General features: G+C 44.4%; 1 protein-coding gene across 1 annotated transcript in view; it reads right to left on the reverse strand.

The window, feature by feature from the left end:
• Positions 1 to 5487: 5487 nt before the first annotated feature.
• The window catches only part of LOC144820050 (uncharacterized), a 73263-nt gene continuing 51912 nt past the window's right edge, over positions 5488 to 26838 (reverse strand). Inside the window, exons 4-5 of the mRNA XM_078677705.1 lie at positions 13798 to 13873; positions 5488 to 5671 (exon numbers count right to left, since the gene is read on the reverse strand). Of these exons, the coding sequence (XP_078533831.1) occupies positions 5590 to 5671; positions 13798 to 13873 (158 nt within the window). The 3' untranslated portion in view covers positions 5488 to 5589. The remainder of the gene's footprint in view (positions 5672 to 13797; positions 13874 to 26838) is intronic.

Genomic DNA, 26838 nt, shown 5'->3' on the forward strand with positions numbered 1-26838 from the left:
GAAAAGCACAACGAGGGGGCCCCCAGGCATCCCGGCGCTCCGCAAGCCCAATATTCCCTGGCTCACCTCCACTGTCCGGGCCTCAACGCAGTAGCAGCTGGCCCCCTGAGGCGTCTCCCCGGCATCGTCGTTCCGAGAGCGCTTAGAGCAGGGGGGCCTCTCCCAGTGCCCCCGGCCACTCCCGGCACCTCCCCCCTCTCAAGCACGCACTGCTGACGCTACAGCTCCGTCGATGGGTCGGCCGCCGATCTACGGCCCGCCCCAAGACTCCTCCTCCGGTACCCAGCCGGACGGCAGCCCGCGCCCCATCAGTCAGGGCTCACCCGGTCCTCTAATCGGGCACTGCAGCTGCTCCGATCACCGTGGGCCCAGCGCTCCACCGCCGGCTGCCTCCTGCGTCAGCTGGGCCCCAGCTACGATGCGTTACGGTGTTGGCGCCATTTTAGGTCGCCGGTGCACTGCGCCTCCGCTTCTTTCTGCGGCCAGTTCAGGCAGTGCTCGCCCTTCTGCAGTCAGGCCACGGCACCCACTCTGCTCCAAGACGCCTCCCGTTGCAGCTAATCGAGCTCGGAGGGGATCGGAAGGCGTCTGCAATAGGATAAATACCGGGGATCGGGCGCGGAGCTCCAAGCTCACGCTGCCTGCCCCATCGGCTCCAACGCCACGCCCCCTAAGTAAATCATAATGACCTCATTTAGACAGGTAATAGATTAAAATCTCCTGAATAGTGGTCAGTACCATCTACGAAAAGCATTAGATCGCTAAATTCAGCATTGATGGGACCGTCCTGTCCAGAATTCAAATACTGTGCTGCAAGAGCATTTTGAATGTGCTTTTCTGTGGGTCATAGTTGCAATAGCTACTGTATAGTTAATCCACCAGACCTTTTTTCCAAAAACCTTATGGTTTTTTTTCCTTTCTGTTTCCCCTTTGTAAGTTGTACTCTTTTCCACTGCCTTTTGGCCCCTTTGATCTTTGTAAGTTGTTTGTTTGCCACCTGGATGCTGAGTCTCAAAGAGTTTCCTAGTTTATGTCATTCTGGGGATCAGCATCCTAGCTCAATCTCAGGTAGTCAACCCAATTTTGTGACATTTTCCACTATGCACAATAATACTGTGCAATGCATATTCAATGACTTTTTAATTCTTAGGTTCTCTCTCCAGTACTTACCTCGCATCCTAGTTGAAAATCACTGAGTCTACTACTTTGCGAAGAAAGAAGAAACCATACTGCATGTTACCAATGGTCCACAACACATCAAATGCTACAGTTTTTCTCTTTCCCTTCCCTCAACCGAGATTGAACTTTGCACAAACGAGCGCAGCAGCGTGCTCACACCCACGACCCTGAGATTAATTCAGGCTGCGTGGTTTTTAAACTAGCAGTCCCGCTCCTGTTCGCCGACGGTAGCAGATCATCTAGCTTGCTCCTAGCGACAGCAGCGTAGCGCACTGGAATTTTTATGACATTGTTTTATTTTGTTTGTTTTAACCATTTGCACTAACTAAATTTGCTAATCATGTCACTTGATTGATCGGTGTATCACTTACCCTTCTGCACAGGCGTGTTCTACTACTCCACCACCAAAAGTTTGGTTGTGTGGAGGGAACGAGCGCCACAACCGGAAGGTTCCCCCCTCCACTTCCGGTGTGCCACCACCAGCAAGGTCAGCTCTCTAGCTTTCCGCCTCCCCCCCGGTACATAGGACGATGCACTCAGTCAAGCGCAGCGGACGAGCGCAGCGGGCGCGCCGTCAGCGCGCCGGAGTCGCGCCAGAGTCATACCCGTCTGCGCCCGTCCGCGCCTGGACCGAGCCGCGGGCTAGTCCCCTTGACCAACCCGACCAATTCCTGACATAGAGCTTTACTCAACTATTGGCCCTTAGACCCTCCCTGCACTTTTCGCACAACTCACCCCATTTTATTCTTTCAGAGCAGACCTGTGGCCCTTTCACTTGTAAATTTTGTACACGTCCCCCTCCTAACAAACATCGGCATAGATCACTGCAGGCGGCGCTTATAAACGCTCGCTCCCTTCCAAAGCACAAACTAGATATTCTTGAACTCATTACTGCACACTCCCTTGATTTACTCTTTATAACAGAAACATGGGGAGACGCGGCAGCAGACCCGGATTTTACAGCTGCCTTGCCACCTGGGTTCTGTGTAAATCGACTAGACAGCTCGATAAAAAGAGGAGGTGGCCTGGCCATTATTTATAGAGATCATCTCCGCATTAAAACCACCCCTCTTAATATGAGTTGTGAGGCACTTTCATTTACCATTACTCTCACTGGTAATCAGTCATTTTCAGGGAATCTAGTATACCGTCCCCCAGGCCCGCGCACTAAATTCCTTGCTAACCTTCTAGAAAGTGTAGCAGGAACTCCTCATTTTACCATTCTTGGGGATTTTAATTTTCATCTAGAGGCTGATACTGATAAAGACACGGTATCACTGCTTGAAGATATGACAGCTGTAGGACTTAACCAACTTGTCTCGGCACCCACTCATATCGCAGGGCACACCCTGGATGGGATATTCACAAACAATCCGATATTTCCTACTCCTCACAACTGCCTCTTACTTGGACAGATCATTCAGCGGTATTTTTTGCCTTTAGGCTCAATAATCTCACAGTCCCTCCGATAAAACCTGCGTCCCCAGTTACGTCCAGGAACTGGAAAAACATCAATATCCCACAACTATCCGTTACTCTGGCCTCATCATTAGATACAACTGAAACAGATCCAGACATAGCTTCTAATAACTATCTTTTACAACTTAACAGTGAGTTAGACATCTTCGCACCACCAAAAGTTATGTTCCAAAATCGTACTGTGCCCTCAGCCCCTTGGTTTTCTGAAAACCTGCGCTTACAGAGACAATTCTGCAGGAATTTAGAAAGACACTGGCGTAGACATTACAGCCTCACCAATAAACTCATATATAAAAGTGCCCTTAATAAATATAAGCAGCAGCTAGTCATAGAAAAAAGTAGTTATTATGTCACCCAGATCGAATCAGCAGAAAATTCCACCAAAAAGCTTTTTCATGTAGTCAACCATTTGACTAATCCTCCTATTCCACCAGAAAAAACCTCTCAAGAGCTGTGCAATTCGCTGGCGGATTTTTTCACTGACAAAGTAGCCTCCATATTTTCTGTTTTCTCTCCTCGAGCTATGCCTACAGTTAAAACCCCAGCCCCTAATCATTTTCTCAACTCTCCGTCTTTTTCTTCTTTTCACCCAGCTACACTTTAACAAATCTTACATCTTGTTACTACTATCAAATCAGGCTCACCACTGGACCCCTGCCCCCCTTCTATTCTCAACCTTATTCCTGAGGCTATCTCACCTGCAATAGCCACCATTTGCAATAATATGTTCCAGGCAGGTACTTACGCGTCGGTGTGGAAAAAGGCGATCATCAGGCCCCTTTTAAAAAAGCCCTCCCTTGACCCCACAGATCCTGCTAGTTTTAGACCGATTGCATGTCTACCCTTTCCATCCAAAATTTTCGAAAGCCTTATGAACCAACAACTATCAGATTTTATCGATACTCACAACCTATTGGACGACACACAATTTGGCTTCAGGAATGCGCACGGAACTGAAACAGCGCTTATCAAAGCAGCGGATGAAATCAGATACACATTAGACAAGGGAGGAGCGGCAGTCCTGATATTGCTGGACTTGACAGCTGCTTTCGACACGGTCGATTACAACACCTTGATCGACCGTGTCGCAGCCATGGGGGTGAAACACAAAGCCAAGGCCCTGATTGCATCCTTCTTACATAACCGGTCTCAAACTGTTAAACTGGGTTCCTTTTACTCATCTCCCCTTTCCCTTCCCTGCGGTGTTCCACAGGGCTCCTCGCTAAGTCCGACTCTTTTTAATATCTATGTATCGGACTTAGCGAGGGTGATAAAGGAATATGACATCAGCCTCACCACCTATGCTGAGGACACTCAGTTAGTCCTCTCAATACACCGGGATGGAGACAGGGTGGCCGCCAATTTCCGGGAGGGAATGTTGGCCATCAGCTCCTGGATGGCGGCCAACTGTCTCAAATTGAATTCCAACAAGACCGAGATTATGCTTTTTGGCAAACTAGAGCCCTGTTGGTCCCCTCAGTGGTGGCCAAGTGAACTAGGCCCCCTGCCCATACCCGTCAAAAAGGTAAGAAACCTTGGAGTCATCTTCGTTGATCGGCTTCTCTTCAACCATCATGTAAATAATGTTGTTTCCTCATCTTTTTTCACCTTGAGGAAAATCATTGTTTTTTTACCTTATATACCCACCTCGGCGGCAAAGACCCTTATCACTTCCCTTGTATTTTCACAAACAGATTATTGTAATGCCCTTCTTCTTAATGCTCAGGCAAAGGTGCTCAATAAGCTCCAGTTGGTGCAGAACGCTGCGGCCAGGGTTCTGCTCAACATTCCAAAACATAACTCCATCTCCCCTTTCATTCGTAAACTGCACTGGCTTCCAGTGAGAAGTCGTACAAAGTTTAAGGCTCTATGCATAGCATATAAAGCCATTAACAATACTGGACCTCAGTTCCTCAAATCAGCATTTAGACCTTTAGAGGCACCAAGAACTCTCCGTTCATCTTCAGCCCATCTCTTGAACGTCCCTCCCACAAAAAAGGTCAATTGGGGTGACAGACGCTTTATAGTGGCCACAGCTAGACTGTGGAACTCACTCCCCCTGTGTATTAAGATCTGCCCCACGCTACTCAGTTTTAGGAAACAACTTAAGACGTGGCTGTTTGCACAATAGATGTCTGGTTTGTGCAGTTTCTGATCTTTAAAGCGCCGAGACACCTCCGGGTATTTGCGCGCTGAACAAATTGCAAAATAAATAAACTGCTTGATACTTTCAGATATCCTTAGGAATCCTACTTTAATTTGGGGAATGGCTGAAGAAACGCCTTTTCATATTACATTACATCATAACAAAAATGTACTCCCCTTTTTCAGAACCAATCTCCCTTCATTTGTTAACAATATGTTTGCCTTTGATTAAACACTCTGCACAGCTGCCTTTGCCAACATTGGAGCTACATAATTACTGCATACATACATACACACAAGAACAAAAATCGCTGAATAATACTGAATAAATTATATATTTATTAATTATTATTTATAACACATGCACACTCACTACTTCTTGATTCTGCTGCACAACATGAAATATATTTGCTGAAACATACAAAATCACACATTGCAGTGTCTGTTGGAAAAAACTAAATATATAATCTCTTCTTAAATACAAAGTCAAACATTGTGGTATCAAATGTACACAGGAATATACATACATAATAATTGTTATAGCTTATTGAAATTCACACTGGTTTACTTTATATAAAGCAATATATATATATCTTATTTTTTACAATATGTTCAACTTCACATATTCTGGTGTCTATAGTATAACGCAAAATAAATACTGTCATTTTCTTATAACATGTATGCAATCAAATATTCTGTTCTCTGTTAGTCGAAACTAAACATATTTAATATTCGCTTGTTAGAAAGCATTCTGGGCTTTGTTATAACATCTGTAACACAGGAAAGTTAAATACTTTTCATCGACTGGCACTTGATGTTGATCAATACAGGCCAAGTGGAACTTAAGTTTGCAAACATCACAAGCAATCTGAAACGCAAAAAACTAATTGGAATGAAACATTTATTTCTTTCACTGATGCATGCTTACATTTTAATAGTATTCACAGATGTTTAAAATGGGAATTCAAAGAAATGAAGCAAACACACAATCCCTCTCTCTGTACTAGAAATTTCCCAGAGATGAATAACAACATTGAAAAATAATGCTACTCATACTCGAAATCTTAATTGGTTTGAAAAATAATTTCCAATGGCCACAAGATATGCTAGCAGTCCTTCAATGCCAACTGGTGATATCATCATAAGAAGATATTGTGACGTAGCATCGCTCATTGGCAAACTTACTTTTTATGTCTGTTTTATGTATTAATCATGGCATACGGGCAACAGGTTGTTAATAAAATTAAGTCTATGTGTTAAGAGATTAAATGCGACAGGTGAGTACAACTCTCGGGTCCCTGAGTGATAGCTTGCCTACACACTAGGCTATATAAGACACGGACACAGAGCAAGGCTTCAAATCAGATTTAATGGATAATTAAAAAGGCTTCAATAAATTAGACTTGAGTCTGAAATAGACTTCGATCATCTCTTCACAAGTATTTATATCTAAAACAGAGCTAATCTTATTTGCAGAAAGCATGGCGAATAACGTATACAGATAAAGCTATGTAAAACACGTGTGGTTTTCTAAACCAAATACATTTGATTTACCTCTCCTAATGAGGAAAGGCTTTCTGCAAAACTAATACAAGCAAATAATACAAGATAAACTGGAGCAACTATCTGTGAGTTTGTTAGATAGGTACGTCTAATTATGTCTTCAAAATGTTTACAGATTGTTATGTGAAAATGCTAATAATTCCTGTACCAAAGTTAAAATATTGATTTCTGAAGAGCTTTGTTCTGCCTCAGATACATCATACTGGAGGAGACTGGCTAAAGGTTATACCCCTTTTTCAAATCTACTCAAGCTGTCTGTAAATAGATTGACCTGAGGTGTGATAATGGGTACTACTGACTGAAGTGAAGACAATAACCACACTGTATCAGGAAGAAACTATACTGATAGGTGTCATAGATTGATACCCCTATGGTTCTTCTCTAGTCCTCCACAGTTCATTAGTGTCCTGTTTATTTTTTAACATTTATATCATGATTCGGTCTTGATAATATTTATATCTATTTTGATTAGTATGTCACTTGAAAAACCCAGGGAGTGAATCCAAGTGCAACACTGAAGCACCACACTTATCCTGACTACCCTACCAAAACAATGGTTGGTGTCCGTGGCCAAGCAGATGACTAATTTTGCTTCTTTCTAGCCATCATTTATAAATCACAGTAGGTTTGTTCAAAGATCACATGGGACTGCTGGCAGCATTTGATCCAACATGCCTCACAAAACTTGTGAATATCTTCATGGGAGTCAACTGGATTTAATAGACCTGTGGGCCAGGCTGGGCAGAGGAGAACATATGCCTGCAATTGTCTACATACATTTGGACTCCTTCGACTCTGTAGTGGGAAACAGTTTTCGTTTAAATCCACCTGAGGAGGCCTGAACAACCAGGCTCTCCAACGTCTGATGCTGCAGGAGAAGAGTGGTTTTCCTGGAGCGGGTGTGTGTTTCCCAGCTATCTGCCTAGTGGCAGATGGGCAAGATCCTGGTTTCACCCAGGTGAGCAGTAGTGTTTCAGTTAGGGCCTCTTCAAATGACAGACAGTTTCTTGCGAGGTCTGGCATGGTTGCAGGACCTCAGTTAGGACATCTGTTGTGACCTTAGTGGAAGGTAGTTGGAGGTTGAGGACTCCTGCTGCTTTAGGGACAACAATGGCAAAGGAGTTAGACTTCTATGTGGATGGGCCAGGTGTGGGAGAGTGGAGGTTAATATGTGGAGAAGTGTGAAGACCACTGGCCTCTTGTAGGCCTAAGAACAGGTTTGTTGTCGTAGACATGAGAATCATTATTATTGTTTCTTGTACTCCAGAGTTTTTAGAAAACATTTATGAATCTGAGTAAGTTAGGGATCAATATTGGTTCAACTTTGGTGGAGCCCGTGGAAGATTCTATTCTGAGTCCAAACGTACTAGCAGCTCATCTGTCGACATCAGTGGTGTTGCTGGTGGCGTTGACGCTCAGGTCCGCTGTGGCTGTGGTGCAGTATGGGGTATAGAAATAGGAATTAAAGCTGGGATTGTTCCTAGACAGCGTTTGGGGTCAAGTGACTCCTCGTGATTGCAAGGGTAAGAAGTCGTTCCTCCATTTCTTATGGTTTTTCTTAAACTTGCCTGATGACTTTCATCTGGAAAAGTGCTTATGGAATTGGCTTCGGGAAAGACAATGCATTCACATCCTCGTCTTTGAGGGAGATTAGGCCTTACGTGCATTTCGGTGTCGCTCCATGCCATACAGCGTGGATTCACGGTCCTGCATGGTCTTCAGATTAATACAAGCTTATTTGTCACACAACACCAAGAGCCTGTTGGACCTGCGATGGGCAAGCCCAGCACAAAGGGGGTAGCTTGGCTCAAGTGTCAAGGCAGTGAAGGCTGTAGTGCTAAGCCGGCTCTGACCCAATAATAACCCCCTGCACAGTCACACCAAAAAGAAGGACACCACACCACTGCTGTAGAAAAATACGATTCCTTTATATAAAAGTTCTCCGCTGTAAATAGGGATCAATTGGGGAAGCACATTCACATTTCATTTGTTACAGCACTCTGGGATTCAGGTTGAGAATAAATACAGTAAATAGGACTTCAGGAACACTGGTGTTGCATAAATATTAGGAATAGCTCTATCAATAAATAAAATGAATATCAGGTTTATATATCACCAATACATGGAATAACAAAGCCTGGTTCATTTAAATGCATAACCACATTTTCATTCTGGTATCGCTTCCACCAATTAAATAAATCAGGAAGTTTACATTTGCAAGATAAACCCACTTTGAAAAGGATAACAGTACTTGTGGAATCATGGGGAATGCATGCGGGCTTCTCTGGATTCACGGTGCACTGGGGACTCTTTTATGTTCACGCGGGGCCCATGCGCGTGTACCTAAAGACAAGGAAACACGGTAAATATGACATTTGGCCCTCCGCTGCCACCGGGGAAGGATGTCCGCTTGCCAGTGTGGTTTACTTGAGCCTACGGTAATATCGCAGGCACCAGGGTAGCACAGTTCGAAGTCAGTAGACGAACGAACGGCTGCCAGCGGGGTCACTCAGTCTCAGCGCTCGCTCAAATCAACGCCGGTGCACAGTTCCTTGATAACGCGGCACCCCTCCAGGGGAACGACCCACCTCACTACGGCTGCACTCGAATAGCGATTCAGTCGGGGCACAGCACTTCCTACGCCAGCATCAGGGTTCTCAGGGGCTTCTCGGACCTCCCTCCGACTTCCTCATACGGGGGCTGGTCCCGCGCCCACGGCAACAGTTTCCCGGGTCTCTGGGAAAGGGCAGGGACGCTAATCCCGCCCAATGAAGGCCGGCCTCTCCCCGCCCCGGCGCACCACCTCACCTTCGATCACTGCACAACCAGGAAGCGCGCAACGCCGGTGGGGCTCGGAGACGTCCGAGTCCCCCGCAATAGGCGCTATTCACGAAGGGGGCACTGTGGAAGGTCGCGACTCGCCTTTTCTTCACGACTTCGCCACCGGGGGGGGGGGCGGGGAGGCACATAAACTTGGCCACAGTCTTTTGGGGCAATGAGGCACTAGCTGGGCAGGCGCTGTAGGCGCAAGGTTACTGGAACACGCCTGACTGGAACGCCAGTCAGGAATCAGGCTATTAACCCTTGCCACTCTACTGCCTGTGCTCTCAGCCACCTCAGGGGTCAGAAGGGCAGGTGTCACTCTGGTGTCGAGTCTGGAACCTGAATTACATCTAAAATGGCCGCCAGGGACTGGGCTTTATATAGCCAGTGCCCTGAGGTACTGGCACGAGCCAGAAGGTTCTAGAACCTTCCCTGGCTGTGTCAATGGCATGGCACTTTTGAGGTGTCTTTTGGTCACTCAGAGCCACCGTACTGGGGCTCTGGAGCAGCCATTTTGTGTACCTGAGGAAAGTTATGAAATTCCTGTCAGGAAAGCGCGCCAACCAGAAAGGGCGCCAAAACCTCAAAAGGTCAGGGTTCAAGGAGGCTCCAATGGGAGTCACTCACATGAGGGAAATATGTGTCCACCATTTTAAGGTTAAACACACACAGGTTGCCAACCTCAGTTTTCATGTCCACAGGTTTCGCCAGGCGCCTTGTACATAGGTGCCAGAAACCTTGTGAGCAACTGGGTGTCAAGGAACACCTAGCCCCATTAAACAACACACAAAAAGGTCCTGGTAGACAAATAAAAAGCGGCAAATTTTGGGAGGTTCAGGGGAACAAAAGAAATCATATTGGTGAGGGGACTCTCAGAAGCAGACGGGTCCAACAGAGCCTAATTACGATGTTGGTTAGAAAGGCTCTGAACGGCATTCGGAATCTCCAAAACTGTTTCAGAACCTATATTTCTGACCGACTCGGAAACCTCTCTGACTGACGGATTATGATGGAAAGGTAACAATTAGGTTAGTCCGACTCGGTTCTGAATGGGATTCGGAGACTCCGAGTCGGTCGAAGCCGAAACGTACAGCTCCATGGACTGCGTTTCCGACTGACGTATTACCATGTCAGATTTGGGCAGCCTTTCAGAATCGGTTTGTATGACACAAAACGGCTGTTGGAATCTGACTTTGGGGGCCCGTAGAAGGCCCCTCTTCACCCTGAGGCCTCCAGTTGTGGCCCATGGGGGTACCCAAGGGACCCTCCTTTAAAACCATGCACAGTGTGGCAGGCCGAATGTGTTGCTTGCGACAGGGTGCAAGCTTTTTCATCAGACACCCCTTTTCTCAACGGGAGTCTGTGTTGTCTGTCGGAACATAGGCTCCCACTGAAGTCAATAGGAGACTTTCCGTAGGAAAGTAGAATCTGCTTCTATGTTGACCCCTACTTTATGCCTGGTGCTATGCTGTTATTGACTAGTCTTACTGGAATCCTGCTAATCAGGACCCCAGACTATCAACTTTTTCCTAAATGGTTATGTTCAGTACATCCCAGATTGGATAATGGGGTACCCTTATAAGTCCCTAGTACATGGTAGTAAGGTTCCCAGGGCATATGTACCCCAGAGGACCACCATGAGCTCAAGCCAACCATGGGAGACCATTCAAAACGGAACCACTGGCCTGCCATCGCAGCCTGTGTAAGCTGGTGCTTACTTTAGATATAGGTTTCCTATATAAAGGGTCACAGCCTACAGAGTCCAATCACCCAAGTTGTCAGGGATGCAACCATATACCATATAGAGGGGCACAGCGTAATTACGCAACGACCATATCGAAAATGTCTGCAACTAATCCGATCATGTTTTGTATCACACATATTGGAATCATACCACCACACCGGGAGGTATCATTACGAAGCACTGGAAGAGCCCTCCATTAGGCTCTCAGTGTTACCGGTGCCAACCTTCGAGACACAGGTAGCAAAATGGATGCTGCCAACCAGAGACACATTTCTGCTCTCCTGCTGCTGAGCCAAGCTCAAGCAGGGGAAGGCAGAATAGGGATCCTGTCACAGGGAGGTGTGACCGCCTCCCAGACAGGAGTTAGTGTATTGGGACCGGGTGGGTGTGCTCACCAGCACCACTAAGTCTGCATGAGTGGCACATAAGGTGTGCCCGTGTATAGTCCAGTTCAAACCAGTCCAGGGAGCTGTTGACTCACGCTCTGGCAAAACTGAACAATGGACATGGGAGTAACCTGCCCCCCCCTGTCCAGACCCTCCCCTGGGAGGGTCCCCTGTATCATTCCAACCCTTTCCTGGGGTACGTAAGGGCTTAGCTGTGGGCATCAAAGACATCTGAAGCAATCTCCCTTGAAGTGAAGGAGTCCCATCCCTGCAATCACAGGCACCGCAACTAAGTTGACCGGTCTGCAACACAGGTGGTGGTTTTCCAAAGCTCCAGAGGCCTGTCCTGCCCTCTTACCTGCTGGACACCGACCCCTCAGCACTTAACATCCTTCGTGAAACAGCTCATGCACAGCTCCTGGTCTTCCTCAGTGTTGCCTGGTCCTCACAGCTGCAGAGCCAAGGCCTTCGTCAATTATCCTGCATGGGATTATCCGACATGGGAGGGTATTCGTCTTCCAAGTCTCGTGGTCACTCCTGAGTGACATAGACTCTGTCCCCTCTGCTTGCAGGTACCTCTCAACTAGAATCCAATTATGGATTCCACCAGACACTTTCTCTTCCTTCAGCAGTGGCACTTTCCTGAAGTCCTCCATTGGGTTTCAACGGCTGTTTCTGACATCACTTCATACGTATGCACCCGGCTTTCCTGGTGTAGGTAACATAGGTACTAGGGTCTCCACGGGTGCAGTGGCTCTTCAAACTTCTGTCTTCCACAGGTTTTCTTCAGGGTTCACTGGGAAGGGTACTTAATCTTTACAAATCCAATTGTGACTTACAAGTAGACTTGTAAGGAGAACACAGTCGTGTTTACACACTGTACATGACCTCCATGCTCCATGTGGATCCTAGTCTCTCACCTACGGTGGTCACTTATGCACCCTTACTTGAGGCTTAGTTCTTATACCACTTTCTTAGTATATGGTTTGATTCCCCCTGGGGCCTGCCGTGTATTCTGTGCTATTTACTGTATTTCTTTGTAAAGTATTATCCATCATAATGGTGCTAGGTGTACGATTTCTTCTTGGAACACCTAAATGGTAAAGACTCATACCAGTCCCAAGGTATTTCAAAGGGTGTAATGGATGTGTTGTGCCACGGCCTGTATTAAGTGAGGGATTTTTTCCCCAACAAGGATAATACTTGATGGCATGTGGCATGGACTCATCCTTGTTGATTCTCCTCCTAAAGTATGCCTCACACACGAAACCTTTCAGCAAAGTTACATTTGGAAAGAGATGTTGCCAACGGTGCCTTTTCCATTTATGTACTATTATGGCACCACAGATACATTTCAATTTAGAAAATGAAATATCTCCAGTGATTCAACATAATCCTTCACTTGTCATTTTATGAATTTGAAGTGAGACCATTAGAACCTCACAGCGCCCTTGAGTACTGCTTGAATATAGTGCTTGATTAAAGTGCTTGATCACCCAGCATTTACTTTGGAATTACCTCTATGACACAATCCAATAATATTGATGAAAACAACAAATTTGACCAGCGACAACGTAAAGCCACTTTTGCAAATCTTTATAGTGCTGACAAATACTGTTGTAAACTCCAAAAGTAGAGATATTAGTGGATATTTCTTTGCTAAGAAACCTCTTTTATAGCTCATTCATTTGCTATGGAACATAAACCATGTACTGACCCAGCAAAGTTTGATTATTTGGTCAAGGTCTCAGAACTGTTTGATCAGCAAAAACCTAGTATAGACCCTAATCTCTTATTTTTTACACCACAGATGATCAATTATTACCCTTAGAAATCAAGTCAAGTTGTCTCACAAACAAATGATTGGACCAACGAAGGGGAAGCTTCCACCTCTTGAAATTTTAGTGGCAATGCATAATCCATCATTAGTCTAAAGAGTGTGTTACCCCTTAAATTAAACTACAAAATGTAATTAGTATAAAAATAGGATTTGCCATGTAGAGCATCTGAAGAGGTAGAGAAATGTATTTTTAGAGGAATTACAGCACATTCTTCAAGTATGGCCAAACAGAAAAGTCTTGATTCCCGAAATGCTTGATGAAATTAGGAAGACTGCGATTTTAGAATTTGTATGTAAAAGATAATTTATGCAATAAGATCATTTTAGACAATCTGGGGTGAGTTTTATTGGAAATAATTAAAGTGGTCTGATTTGCGATTTACTGTTTAATTGAATGCATTGAAATAATGTCTAATATCAATTGTATTAGTTTAAGGATGTTCATTTGAGGGTATTGCATGTATTTATGACATCAAAGAGCTTAATATATCCATCAGCTACAAATTTTTATGTTTTATAACATTATGTACCCTTTCTATATTAATAAAGTAAAACTAAACAAGTTGTTAAAACCGAAAGATAAATTATGTTAGAAATTCTATTAAGGATTAATAAACTTAAAGTACAAATACTATTACCTATTTTTCAACAGCATCTTTTTTTCATGTTTCGAATTCTTTTCCGCACAAACATGGCACAGAGCACCTACGTCATCTGTAAAAAAAAAATATATATATATTAAAACAGAAATATTTCTGGACATTGCAAAAATCACTCACTCTCAGCACTTAAACAGTGCACTTTCATAACAAAAATGATACAGTATACAATAGATATCCCAACATTTAAACGTTTTATCTATAAGTTATGTAACATAATGTACAGTAGTAAATGCAACATAATTCAATTAAAAAAAACGTGTTTTAGCATTTATAAGACTGTCTGTTAAACAGAACTTTCTTTATATTAAACACTGTGCTGCTTTATCGACTTTCCATTGGCTAACTGATTGTACACCCTGGACAAACCCCATTCTGTAAGGTTTCTACACACACTTTATGATACAAATCCAGTGGGAAATCTTGTTCATGAGTGAAATCTCAGATAGGTTCCGATTCACAGAATTACATTCAAAGAGTGATTTCACCACAATTATAGGTTCATTTTAATTTTCAGCCCCGTTTAATCCACTTTCTTTTAACCAGTGCTGCTTGCATACCTATACCTCCAGAGCCTCACTTGCACCATCAGCGCTACAAAAGGCATTCCCAGAGGCTGGCATATTTGTAATCACCCTTTCAAATGGAACAAGCAGTCTGTGACAGTAACACCAAGCAATACAGTTATCTAGGTCAGCTAATTTATTTTTTGACGGATTCCTTCTTTGTTCTGATTGTGTTGTGATCCTTTCCAGGCGCAGCGCCGGGACGCCCCTTAGCTGGGGCAGCTGTGCACTTAAAAATGGAGTTAACATAACATAATTTACTCCTTGAAATAATTAAGCATTCGGAGATATGCTACTTTTGCTTGGATGGTTTAGTAATATAAAGGAGTTGCCTCTTATTACATATTGCCAAATGAAGTTGATTAATATTCTCTGCTGCAAGATTAACTCCACCACTAGAGCACTCTCTAGAAATTCTAGTTACGCAATATTATCCAAGGGGGAGTGAACTTCATATAGCTATTGCCCAGGGTGTAGTCAAGTTCATAAGTTAAAGCTACCTGGGTGTGCTCTACTCATTATAAAATATTGCTGTTCTAAATCACCTCCTTAAATTTAAGGGAGACATTTATAACATTTCTAAATAGATGGTAAAATGCTCATGGCACTTCCCTGGATGAAGGTTAGATGAATTCTGAAGCACTGGGTGTGTTTTCAGGGGTTGACAGGGCTTTGACATTTTGCCCAACTGAAATGCATTCTAATAAATGTCTGTTTTTCAGGATCACAAAAATGAACATACATTACTTTCACTATAAATAATGTAATCATGCTGTCAAATACATTCACATGCTCTGGAAACTCCAGCTAATTATGTTAGCCTCTAACAAAGCATGTTTGTTTATTACAAGACGTTGATTTGAGTTAAAAGGTACCCTTTGAGTTCTCTTTTAGCTGGAAATGTGCATGGGCACCACTGCTATGTTAGATTGTTTTTGGCATGGTTGCTGAGTGTAAGTACAGAGTGGTGGTTTTGTAGAATTTGGTGACCATGAGGATGGTGTATAAAAGTAGTAAATGTGAGTATTACAGAGATGTGGTACTTGACACTGCCACTGGGGGGGAGGGTGGGTGTATGTGCACCTACAGCAATACAAACTATGAACAGATGCGTCAGGGCCAGTAGCATTTTATATTTATAGCATGTGATATTATAGATATATATGCTCTTTATCTACAATAATGCAGTACTGACCAAAGCACTGGCTAGTTACTGTATAATATAATGTCTCAAACAATGTTCTCAATACTGTTAAGCCAACTTTAACCTGGTGATAGTATCCACACAGTAATGCTTAGTAGTGAGAACCTAGAGGTCTCTTATATGACTTAGGGAGGTTATAGCTGTGGGAAAGATACTCTCCATGCGAGAAACATCAAAGCACAGGAATGCAGGGGCTCAAAATGGAGAGGAAAAAATAGAACTGGGTGGGATAACCCTTTTATAGCTTTCCATTAAGGCTTGCAGGACCTGGAATTCTAGAAGGTTTGGAATGTTTCCTACTTTGCATGTATATGGCAATATCCCCAATGTGTGGGCTTCTGGAAGCATGAGCTAATTATGATTTTTTTTAAAAGTGAAGGCAATAACTAAAATAGTTTTAGGCCTCTGTTTTAAGGGGGTCCAATTGATCAGAATTATTGTGGTGGGCAAACCTTTTCACTTTTCTGCATAGCAGTCTCTTGTAGTAGGGCGGAGGGGGTGGCGCTGCACCGTGAGAACCTACTTGGCATCCGTACTTTTCCTCTGGCGACTCATTGTGACGCTATGGTGTCGAACCTGCAGGGCATGGCCACTACCACTGGGGAACCTCAAGAAGGTGAACAAGACTAGAACCTAGCGCTTAGCGCTTGGAAGTACACAGAGTAGGCCCCATTCACATTAACATGCAAGCCTACTTCACGGAGCTACTGACCTTATGCTCGGACAGTGCTGCCCCTTTCCAGCACATGCGGCAACGGGTCTCGGGTGACTACCCTACCCCTCTTTTGGTTATGTTGTCCTGATTATGTTGTACCCCATGTCCACGATCTGATTATGTAATGCACCATGTCTAGAATGCCTAATGAGTGTCATACCGTAAGGTCTAATTCACATTGCCACGGTAATTGTAATGACACTATTCCAATTACTATTACAGTAATATGCTTGCTAGCTCACCTGGTAATGCAATGGTTTGTAACACAAACTGCATTACTTTGAAGTTGTCAAGCATGGTGTGACTACACTGTTCATGTTTTATAAAAATATGAAAATGCCAATAAAAAGATTTAAACAAAGAAAAAAAGCATTCTCTTGTAGTGGGTCTGCAAACTTCTTATAGGATGTCCATATATTCTTGTGGGAGACTTAGGTAACCAAACTCTTAAGACTTCAGATGCTAAATTGCTAGATTGAATTGTTTGGGGCCTGGATATCTGATCATGCCTTGTTCCTGAGTGAGAATGTCCGTTCTGTTGGGGAGACTGTCATTGGGAGTGACAGACATCTTGAGGTTAGTTTAGAACCATGGCTGTTTAACATACATGGTTGCCACTGGGATGAGGCTGGGGATGTTTTCCATAGTTTTCTTACTACGTAATGAAAAAGTGGGAGCGAAGGAAAAGCATAAGCAAATTTCCCTGACCAGTTCCTCCATCTAGCATTCCCCAGTGACTGTGGGAGTGGGCAGATGGAGGTGAAGTTTTAGCAATTCGCGTTAATGTGAGTGGTTAATAGGTTTATTTGTGCAAACCTCTGACGTTGAATGTAAGGGAGTAGAACTTCTGGTTAGAGTGCCCACTCATGTACTAGTTGATGCTTCCTGCTGAGCAGGTTTGCAAAGTTGTTGTTCACTAGGAGATGGATCTGTTGGTGAATTGACTAATGCCACATCTGCGCTGCCAGTACTGACCGATGTAGTGAATGTGCTGCCTTGTTTCTGTAAGTAATAAATATGGGTAATTTTGCCTGTTTTATTATTATTACCTTGTCCTGAATGTTCAGGAAAAAGGTTTTGAGTACTCGGTGATGGGCAAGAAGCTCAAGGTAGTTTATATGAGATCCCTGCTTCTGGAACAACCAAAAATCCCATTTACCTGGCGGCCACAGAGATGCTCTCCATCAAAGGGTAGAATGCGGACGTCTTGTTGAAACTCTGTTTTAAAGCACAAGAAGCAACACCACGAGTGATAGCTTAGTGTAATACAGGTTATAACCGCTCTAGCTGCTGATCCAGCAGCATCCAGTATGCATCTTTTGGGGGCACTGAAGTTGATTTTGCCATCCGATGCATCTCCCACCCCTTCTTAATTGTTCAGGTAGGTTTTGTAAAAGTGACTGGGCACAGCCTGGCAATTATCAAATACTTACCTTACTCTCATGCTAAATTATTTGCAGGAGTCCTACTTTCAAAATTATCTGCATGGGTAAAGGAGAAACCGATAATTCCACAGAAATCAAAGGGGATAATACAACGAATTATGAACCACAGCAAATATATTAGTGTTATTAGTAATAATGGATACGAATATTACAAAAAAACAACTACTGTATTTGTGTTTTGTGGACTTCAAACTCAAATTTCGATTGTGTACAAAGGCAACTACTTTGGCAAAATATGAAAGAGCAAGGAATTCAATCTTCCCTCTTAATATCGTTGCAACCATTCTATTCAAAGACCTGGGCTAGAGTTCGGATAGATGATGGCTCTTGTGTATCGAAGAGAATTTCAACTTCCATAGGCCTAAACCAAGGGTGTGATTTGGCTCCATTGCTTTTTAATCTGTTTCTAGCAGACCTAACATGAGCAATGGATGAAGTGAATGCCTACACATCAAAAGTAGCTAGTACCCAGATATCAAATCTGTTATCTGCAGATGATGTTTTCCTATTTAGCCAAACAAAGGTTCAATCAATCAATCAATCAGAGCATTTGTATAGCGCACTACTCACCCGGAGGGTCTCAAGGCGCTGGGGGGGGGGGGTCCGCTACTGCTCGAATAGCCAGGTCTTGAGCTGCTTCCTGAAGGCGAGGTGGTCCTGGGTCAGGCGGAGGTGGGCCGGAAGGGAGTTCCAAGTCTTGGCGGCCAGGTAGGAGAAGGACCTTCCTCCTGTGGTGGCTCTTTGGATGCGGGGGACGGCGGCGAGGGCGTGGCTGGTCGATCGAAGCTGGCGCGTGGGAGCGTAGAAGTTGAGGCGGCTGTTGAGGTATCCTGGTCCTTGGTTGTGTAAGGCTGTGTGTGCGTGGGTGAGGAGCCGGAAGGTGATTCTCTTGTTGACCGAGTGCCAGTGCAGGTCTCTCAGGTGTCCGGAGATGTGGCTGCGGCGGGGGATGTCCAGGATGAGTCGTGCTGAGGTGTTCTGGATCTGCTGGAGTCTCTTCTGGAGTTTGGCGGTGGTTCCGGCGTAGAGGGAGTTGCCGTAGTCCAGACGGCTGGTGACGAGGGCCTGGGTGACCGTCTTCCTGGTCTCGGTGGGGATCCATCGGAAGATCTTGCCTAGCATTCGCAGGATGTGGAAGCACGACGAGGAGACGGCGTTGACTTGTCTGGTCATGGAGAGGGAGGAGTCCAGGATGAAGCCCAGGTTGCGTGCGTGGTCAGTTGGTTTGGGTGCGCTGCCCAGGGCGGGGGGCCACCAGGAGTCGTCCCAGGCGGAGGGTGAGGATCCCAGGATGAGGACTTCCGTCTTGTCTGAGTTCAGTTTCAGGCGGCTGTTCGACATCCATTTGGCTACTTCTGTCATCCCTTCGTGCAGGTTGGCTCTGGCGGTGGCGGGGTCGTTGGTGAGGGAGAGGATCAGCTGGGTGTCGTCGGCGTAGGAGATGATGTTCAGGTTGTGCTGGTGTGCGATGGCTGCGAGGGGGCTCATGTAGACGTTGAAGAGTGTTGGGCTGAGCGAGGAGCCTTGAGGGACGCCGCAGATGACTTCGGTGGCCTCCGATCTGAACGGGTGGAGGCGGACTCTCTGTGTTCTTCCGGTGAGGAAGGAGGTGATCCACTCCAGTGCCTTCTCCTGGATTCCGACGTTGCTGAGGCGCTCTACTAGGGTGCGGTGGCAGACAGTGTCGAAGGCCGCGGAGAGGTCCAGGAGGATGAGGGCCGCTGTTTCTCCGTTGTCGAGCAGGGCTCGGATGTCGTCTGTGGCTGCGATCAGGGCGGTCTCGGTGCTGTGGTTGGCCCGGAAGCCAGACTGCAAGAGGTCGAGGGAGCCGTTCGTCTCGAGGAAGGCGGCCAGTTGCTTGTTGACGGTCTTCTCGATGACTTTGGCCGGAAACGGGAGCAGCGAGATGGGGCGGTAATTCTTGAGGTCGGTAGGGTCTGCTGATGGTTTCTTGAGTAGAGCGCTGAGTTCGGCGTGCTTCCAGCTCTCCGGGAAGGTGGCGATGTCGAAGGAGGTGTTGATGATGTCCCGCAGGTGGGGTGCGATGACAGTGTCGGCCTTGTTGAAGACGTGGTGCGGGCAGGGGTCTGTCGGAGATCCGGAGTGGATGGAGTTCATCGTGCGGATGGTGTCTTCGGTGCTGATCGGGGTCCAGGCGCGGAGGGTGGTGGTGGGGGGCGGTGGTTCGGTCGTGGCGTGCGTCGGTTGAGTGCTGAAGCTGTTGTGTATGTCCGCGATCTTGTTGTGGAAGTAGGAGGCGAGGGAGTTGCAGAGGTCTTGCGAAGGGGTGATGTCGTTGTTTCCGGCGTTGGGGTTGGAGAGCTCTTTCACGATGTTGAAGAGTTCCTTGCTGTTGTGTGCGTTGTTGTCCAGTCGTTCCTTGAATGCAGTTTTCTTGGTGGCGCGGATCAGCTGGTGGTGTTTTCGGGTGGCGAGCTTGAGGGCAGTCATGTTGTCCGGTGTTGGGTGTGTGCGCCAGGTTTTCTCGAGTGCTCTGCAGTTCTTCTTGGAGCTCTTGAGTTCGTCGTTAAACCATGGGGCTTTCTTGCTGCCAGGTCGGCTCGGCGGGGTCTTCAGCGGGGCGAGTTCGTCTGCGCAGTCGCTGATCCATTTCGTGAGGTTGGTGGCTGCTTGACTGGGGTTCGTTGTGCTGGTGGGAGGGTTCTTGCTCAAGGACGTGGTGAGCTGGTCTGCAGTGATCTTGTTCCAGCTTCTGCGGGGAGCCTGTTGCTGGTGATGGTGGAGCGTGGTCCTTCTGAAGCTGAAGTGGACGCAGCTGTGGTCCGTCCATGGGAGTCCCGTGGCGTGGCTGACGGCGATGTCCTTGCTGGAAGAGAAGATCGGGTCGAGTGTGTGTCCGGCGTAGTGGGTGGGGGTGGTCACCAGCTGCTTGAGTCCCAGGTTTGCGAGGTTGTCCAGCAGGGTGGTGGTGTTGCGGTCGTTGTTGTTCTCCAGGTGGAAGTTGAGGTCCCCGAGGAGGATGTAGTCGGCTGAGGGGAGGGCGAGCGGGCTGATGAAGTCGGCGATGTCCTCGCTGAATTGTGTGCGAGGACATCGTCCTCGCACCTCGTGTAGGTTGGGCTACAGCGTCCGATAAATAGGACATCAAGGTACTCCCAAGTGAATGATATGGTTATAAACCACACCAAGACAAAAATAATGGAGGTTAACAAAAATCTATGGTCAAAGTATAAGCATAAATGGTTATTTCAAAACTTGCTGTAAGATCATACCAATATCTGGGAGTACTATTCAAAAATAAAGGATCATTTTATCCACACAAGGCTGATATTCAAAGGAGAGCTAACACCCTACTAACAGCATTTAGAACCTTGCCGAAGTCACAAGGAGGGCTGACTTACCTACCGCTATTAAAAGTAATATCGGCAAAACTATTGTCAACGTTAACGTATGGAAGCGAACCACTGTGTGGAAAAGACTCTATAATCATCAATAATGTTGTGACAAAAATCTGCAAATCACTTTTTCGCCTTCCACATAATGCATCGTGTGCACAGATTAGATTGGAATTTGGAATAATTAACCAGCTAATTGCATGAAAATGCCAATTCATAAAAGTATGGAAAAGTATTAAAATGGATAATGTATATCAAATGTCCAATCTGTTATGCCAGAAAATAAAAACAAATCAGAAGTCTCAATTCTGGAAGTATTTACAAGCTGATTTAGATAAATATTCAGCATACATGATCTGGGATATGCCAATAACTAAAGATTCATTAAAAAAAGTGAAATAACAAAACATCTATCACTGTATATTGATAAAGATTCTCTTGCAAAAGGAACGCATGCATGGTCATTAATGAATGGGTATACAAAAGCAAGAGTCCAATCATATTTTAAAACTCCTTGGTCTTTGATGCAAAAAAATATATTTATAAAAGCTTGTTTTGGCGTCTTCACATGCTTATGTCCCGTAATACCTTGGCTTCAATCAATGGAATTGATGCCCTATCGCTTATGCAAAACGGGAGAAGAGAACATTATAAATTTGCTGTGTATTTGCCTAAAACTTAAAGATGAAAGAAAATCTACACTTAAGCGGCATTTTAATTCCCAAGGAATATGGACCTGTAGACAGGCACTGATAAGATGTCTACATTCAGATGACATAGCACAGGAACTCAGATTTTGTAAAGTTTTATTAACAGTAAGAAGGGATTTAGACAAGCAAGATTAATTCGAGAATATTTTGAGATGTAATATAGGATGCATATAACATGTACATTTGTATTATGAAGTCTGAACTATTAAGTGTTGCTATATTTAACTACAAGGATGATTTTGATTAATCTATTGAATGTCTGTTTTTATCAATTTTTAAACCAGACTTAACAATAATATATTCATTATAATAGGAATTATTGTCACTATGTTCTGTAAGATTTTAATTAATCAAACAATAAAAATTGAATTTAATACATGGGCCCGTTACAGGAAGATAGTGTAGTGTAGTGTGTTTATATAGGGACCTGTATCGATACTCCTATTTCTGACCCTTGTCCGGTTATAATTCACTAATATCCATACAACGGCACAGAAACCCGTTTTCAGATTAAGTCATAGCGCATGCTATCACATTAGGCAAGCACTATTCCTCCAGCCCCCTAGAAAGCTCACAGAGTTCTCAAAACAAACCAAACCTCCAGCAGACCTGGGAAATCCCCCGCAGCTATTGTTTTGATTTCGTTCGAGAACTCCTGTAAAGAATGTAAGAACGACCAGTTCTTATGACATCCTTACTGACGTTTTATGTCCATCCTTACGTCAAACTCGGCACCTTTCAGGTATAAATATACCGACGCTGCCCTAAGCAAGCACACGGTGGTGATGAGCTTGGAGCAGCCCTACTTGCCGGAGAGCCCAGCTGATGCAGGAAGCCCACGGATGCTGCCCCTCCCTTTTGACGCGCTGAGAGAGACGCTGCCTTTTCTCCTGCTGAGAAATCCAGCCTCCGGCGTTTCCAGCTTGCCCTCGCGGGTAACTGGGATACCGAGTCCTGAGACAGAGATACCAGCCCTCCTGCCTTCTAAATCCCAGGTACTGAACTGACTAACCCCTTACAGAGAATTCTTGAGTCAGATTCTTGGCAAACCAAACTTAACTTAAACTGCTACTTACTTACTCCCTCCCACGTATTAGGCTCAGGTCAGGTACACCAGGGTAGGCGTAGTTCGAAGCACCAGTTGAGTACGATTAGTCAATGTATATATGTATGTATATCTTTTATCCATTTTAAAGTATCATATGGCTAAGAAACCTTATCAATGCTTTTACAGTATTATTTTATAACCCTGCTTTTACTGTATGCACTTTACTTAACCTTAAGTATTGCAATTGTAGCGATTCATTTCTCTTGTATGAGAAAAGAGACTGATCAATAAATAACACCTTTTTATTGAACACGCCCGTCTCTTCTTTTCTCTACAATCTGGTGAAACTAAGTATGCACGTATTGACTGAGTAAAATAGTTGTCTTTTGTTTTCACACAACTCTAGAGATATACTCTTGATTAGGGAGAGCAAAGTTGTCATGTTCTATGGTTGTCAGAAACTAAATCCCTTCTTGTCTATCCAGGGAGGTTAAACTCCTCATTGCCTATTCGAGAAAGTTTCTAGTGAACTCTGAGCTAGCTGGCACACAAAACTTTAAGTCTAATATCGTCAGTAGAAGACCTAGTTAACCTCTGTCTTACGTCTATACTATTGAAGATATTATTCCAATGCGCAGAGCCTATTGGGAAAATAGGAACTACACTACATGGCGCCCAACGGTTTGGATAGGCGATAAATCTAACGCAAGGCATTAGAGTAACTCAGTCGTGCTTTTTCACACAGACCCTTTCTCCCATAAATACTCCAAAGACGTCTGGAGTGGGTCAAAGGTTACATCCGCCAAACTTAGTAGGAGGAGACTCCCTATGTATGGTTTTTGGTTTATTCAACGTTGAAGGATACACTCTTCCAAAATATTGTGCACCTAATCTTTGTTTCCTTGGAAACCTGCTCTGCAAACTTTCATTAAAACAATGTCAACTAACGGCGACAGCAACGAAACCGGTGAAACTACAGTAAATGCAAATCAACGGGGTTTCGATGTTACAGGGTTTAATTATTTATTTATTTTATCCATTTGTAGGGCGCAACAGCTACCCAAGAAGGGTTTCCCGGCGCCTAATTAATGAAAATGAACCGGGTGCAATCATCATCCCGGAAAACATAAGAAAAACTATAACTTTAAAACTTATAGAAAATGGACTAACACCAAGAGGTGGTGCAGTCATATTCATAATTGAGGCACATGAATATCGGCAGACAGAGGTATTCTATTCATGGATAAACTTTCCAGCAGCAAACGCTGTAACAAAGGAATTCCACTATTACAAGATAGAGGAACCTCCGGATGAGTACACTCCTTTCGAGGAGGTGGAAATACCACTAAAATACCAAGAGCACCTGCTCTGGTTTAAAGGCGCCCTAAAACAATGATCACATCACCAGGCTCGGTCCACTAGGTAGACCAGGAGCAACGTGGCCGGTTCTAGCCGGATACACACCACATCCAGACATTGGAAAAATGTCAATACCAGAACTTTTAGCACAGCTAAAACAACTGATTAAAATACACAGACAATTAGTCCAATATGTAATGTGGACCTCAACAGTCCAAACAGCTATTAAAATTCCACAGCTGACCCCTCATCAGGGGAACACAAATAAAATCACACCACAGAACATACAGTCCTGTCTAGGTAAAGTACCCATTAAAAGGGAACAAATTCCATTCTGGTTAGCACAAAAAATCACTCAAATAGAGGCGGTATTTCCGGATACCACCCCTGTTGAGAAACACAGAATTCTGACTATCTGTATTCCAATGGGAATCGCACCACATGTGGAGGACTGTGACACTTGGGGCACAGTCTTTGCTTCCATTTACACAAAAACACATGGTGTTCCGTCCATGGCGGTAATACCAGATGTGCTAAAACAGATTCAAAATGAATACGGTCCAGAACCTGCTTTAACTCTGGGTATGAAATTACTGAAAGACTTCAAGCAGGTCTCGGCAATATTACTAGCAAACATAAAGGGGGAAGCAGCATCTGTGGCGATCCACCAGAGGTTGAAAGAAACAGATATAGCAGACCAACCATTTGAACTTGCCAGAATCATAGAAAAATCCTATGAAGAACTAGGAAGAGATAATTTGGGTGGAAAACCAGTGAAACTCCAACTAACTGAAAATCCTGAAAAGGTATTTATTAAAAATAATCTAAACACTCCAAAAAAGAGCTGGGATGGAAATAAACAATCCACTCCCAAAGAAAAAAGATTCCAGTCCAGAGGAAGGTCTCCTCGGCGGAGAGAAAGATCTCCGGACCAAGGACACAAGTCTCCCTAAAGGGAGCCCTCTGAGAAAAGATATAACCTTAGAAATAGGGATAATTTAAAGAAACCTGATAGATATCAAGATATTGATACACGTCCCTCTCGATCTTTTCAGACTTCCTCGCAGAAGTCGGAAAGAAGAGGACGGTCAGAACACAGGGAAGAGCACGTCAAGTCCAAAGACAAGGAACCTGCTCATCAAAGTAAAAAGTTACAATTTCCAAAGAAGAAGGTAGCCAGTATTAAAGTAATCAAACATGCCGAGGATACTGAGGACACAGCTGAAAAACGGAGAATGGGCTCAGACAATGCTAGACAGCGCAGCAGAAGTGAGCATAGCTCGCAAGATCCTGATGAATCATCTGGAGACAGTGGACACAAATGAATACATTCAAGTGGAAACTGCAGATACCAGAGTTAGCAAACCTCATAAAATATATGAAATAACATTGCGTATAGAGGGAGATAAGACTAGGAAAATAAGGGGTCTATTTTGGGATAATCTCTCCAAAGGCTATGACATCCTTTTATCTGAAAAAGACTGGCCACCGGAGTTTGTCAGGGAGTGCCCTCATGGCGAAGAAATGATTATGCCTGCCTTCTCAAATCATATTCCAATACATAAAAAATATACACTTGCAAGAAAGTGGGCAGTGGCCCAAGCTCCTGCATTATATAAAAATCATGTGGGATGGGATGAGGACTCTCCTCCTCACAAAATCCAGTTAAAATCTCAACCAACTGCACAGAGGCAGTACCCAATTAAGCAAGAAGCTAAGAAACAGGTCAGGGAGATCTTAGATCAACTTGAATACCAGGGGGTGATTGAAACTTGCACCTCACAAATGAACAATCCTTTGTTTCCTGTCTCCAAGCCAGATGATTCATATCGTCTAGTTTTGGACTACAGACACCTAAACTCATGTTGCAAAACCTTTGCAGTACAAAACTCACATAGTGCAGCAATAATGAATAGCATAGTGCGCAAAAAATACAAAACAACATTAGACATCTCTAATGGATTCTTTTGTCAAAATATAGCACCTGAAAGCAGATATTTGACCGCGTTCTCAATAAACGGCTCGCAGAAAAATTTCTGTCGTTTGCCACAGGGGTTCAAGAACAGCCCAGGATTATTCTCAGCGAGAGTAACAGAGTTACTACAAATATATGATGATGAGGCATTATCTTATGTCGATGACATCTATCTAACAGATGATGACTTGGATACTCACTTGAAGAGAGTGAACACCATAATACTTGGGTTCGCAGCAGAGGGTTACAAATTCAACTTCAAAAAGTCAAGAATCGCCCATCTAACTGTCCTGTTTTTAGGATATGAACCATCAAGTGAAGGCAAAAGCCTAGCTGACAATTTCCTAGAGAAATGTGCTGTAATCCAAGCACCAAGAACGCTGAAAAACTTACAATCAATTCTAGGTTTCCTGAATTTCGGAAGAACTTACATTATACATTATGCAGAGAGAGTTAAACCTCTCTATGACCTAATAAAACCAGATTTTAAAAGAATCAATTGGACTCAAAAACACACAGAAATTTTGAGATCCTTACAAACAGACATGTTAGTTAAAACAAAACTAGAAACACGCGATAACACACGCAACCTTGTGATCCGAGTCATCCCAGGAAGATGCGGATTCACATACCTAACCTCTA

Source organism: Lissotriton helveticus, chromosome 2_1 (assembly GCF_964261635.1).
Source record: "Lissotriton helveticus chromosome 2_1, aLisHel1.1, whole genome shotgun sequence".
Taxonomy (NCBI): Eukaryota; Metazoa; Chordata; class Amphibia; order Caudata; family Salamandridae; genus Lissotriton; species Lissotriton helveticus.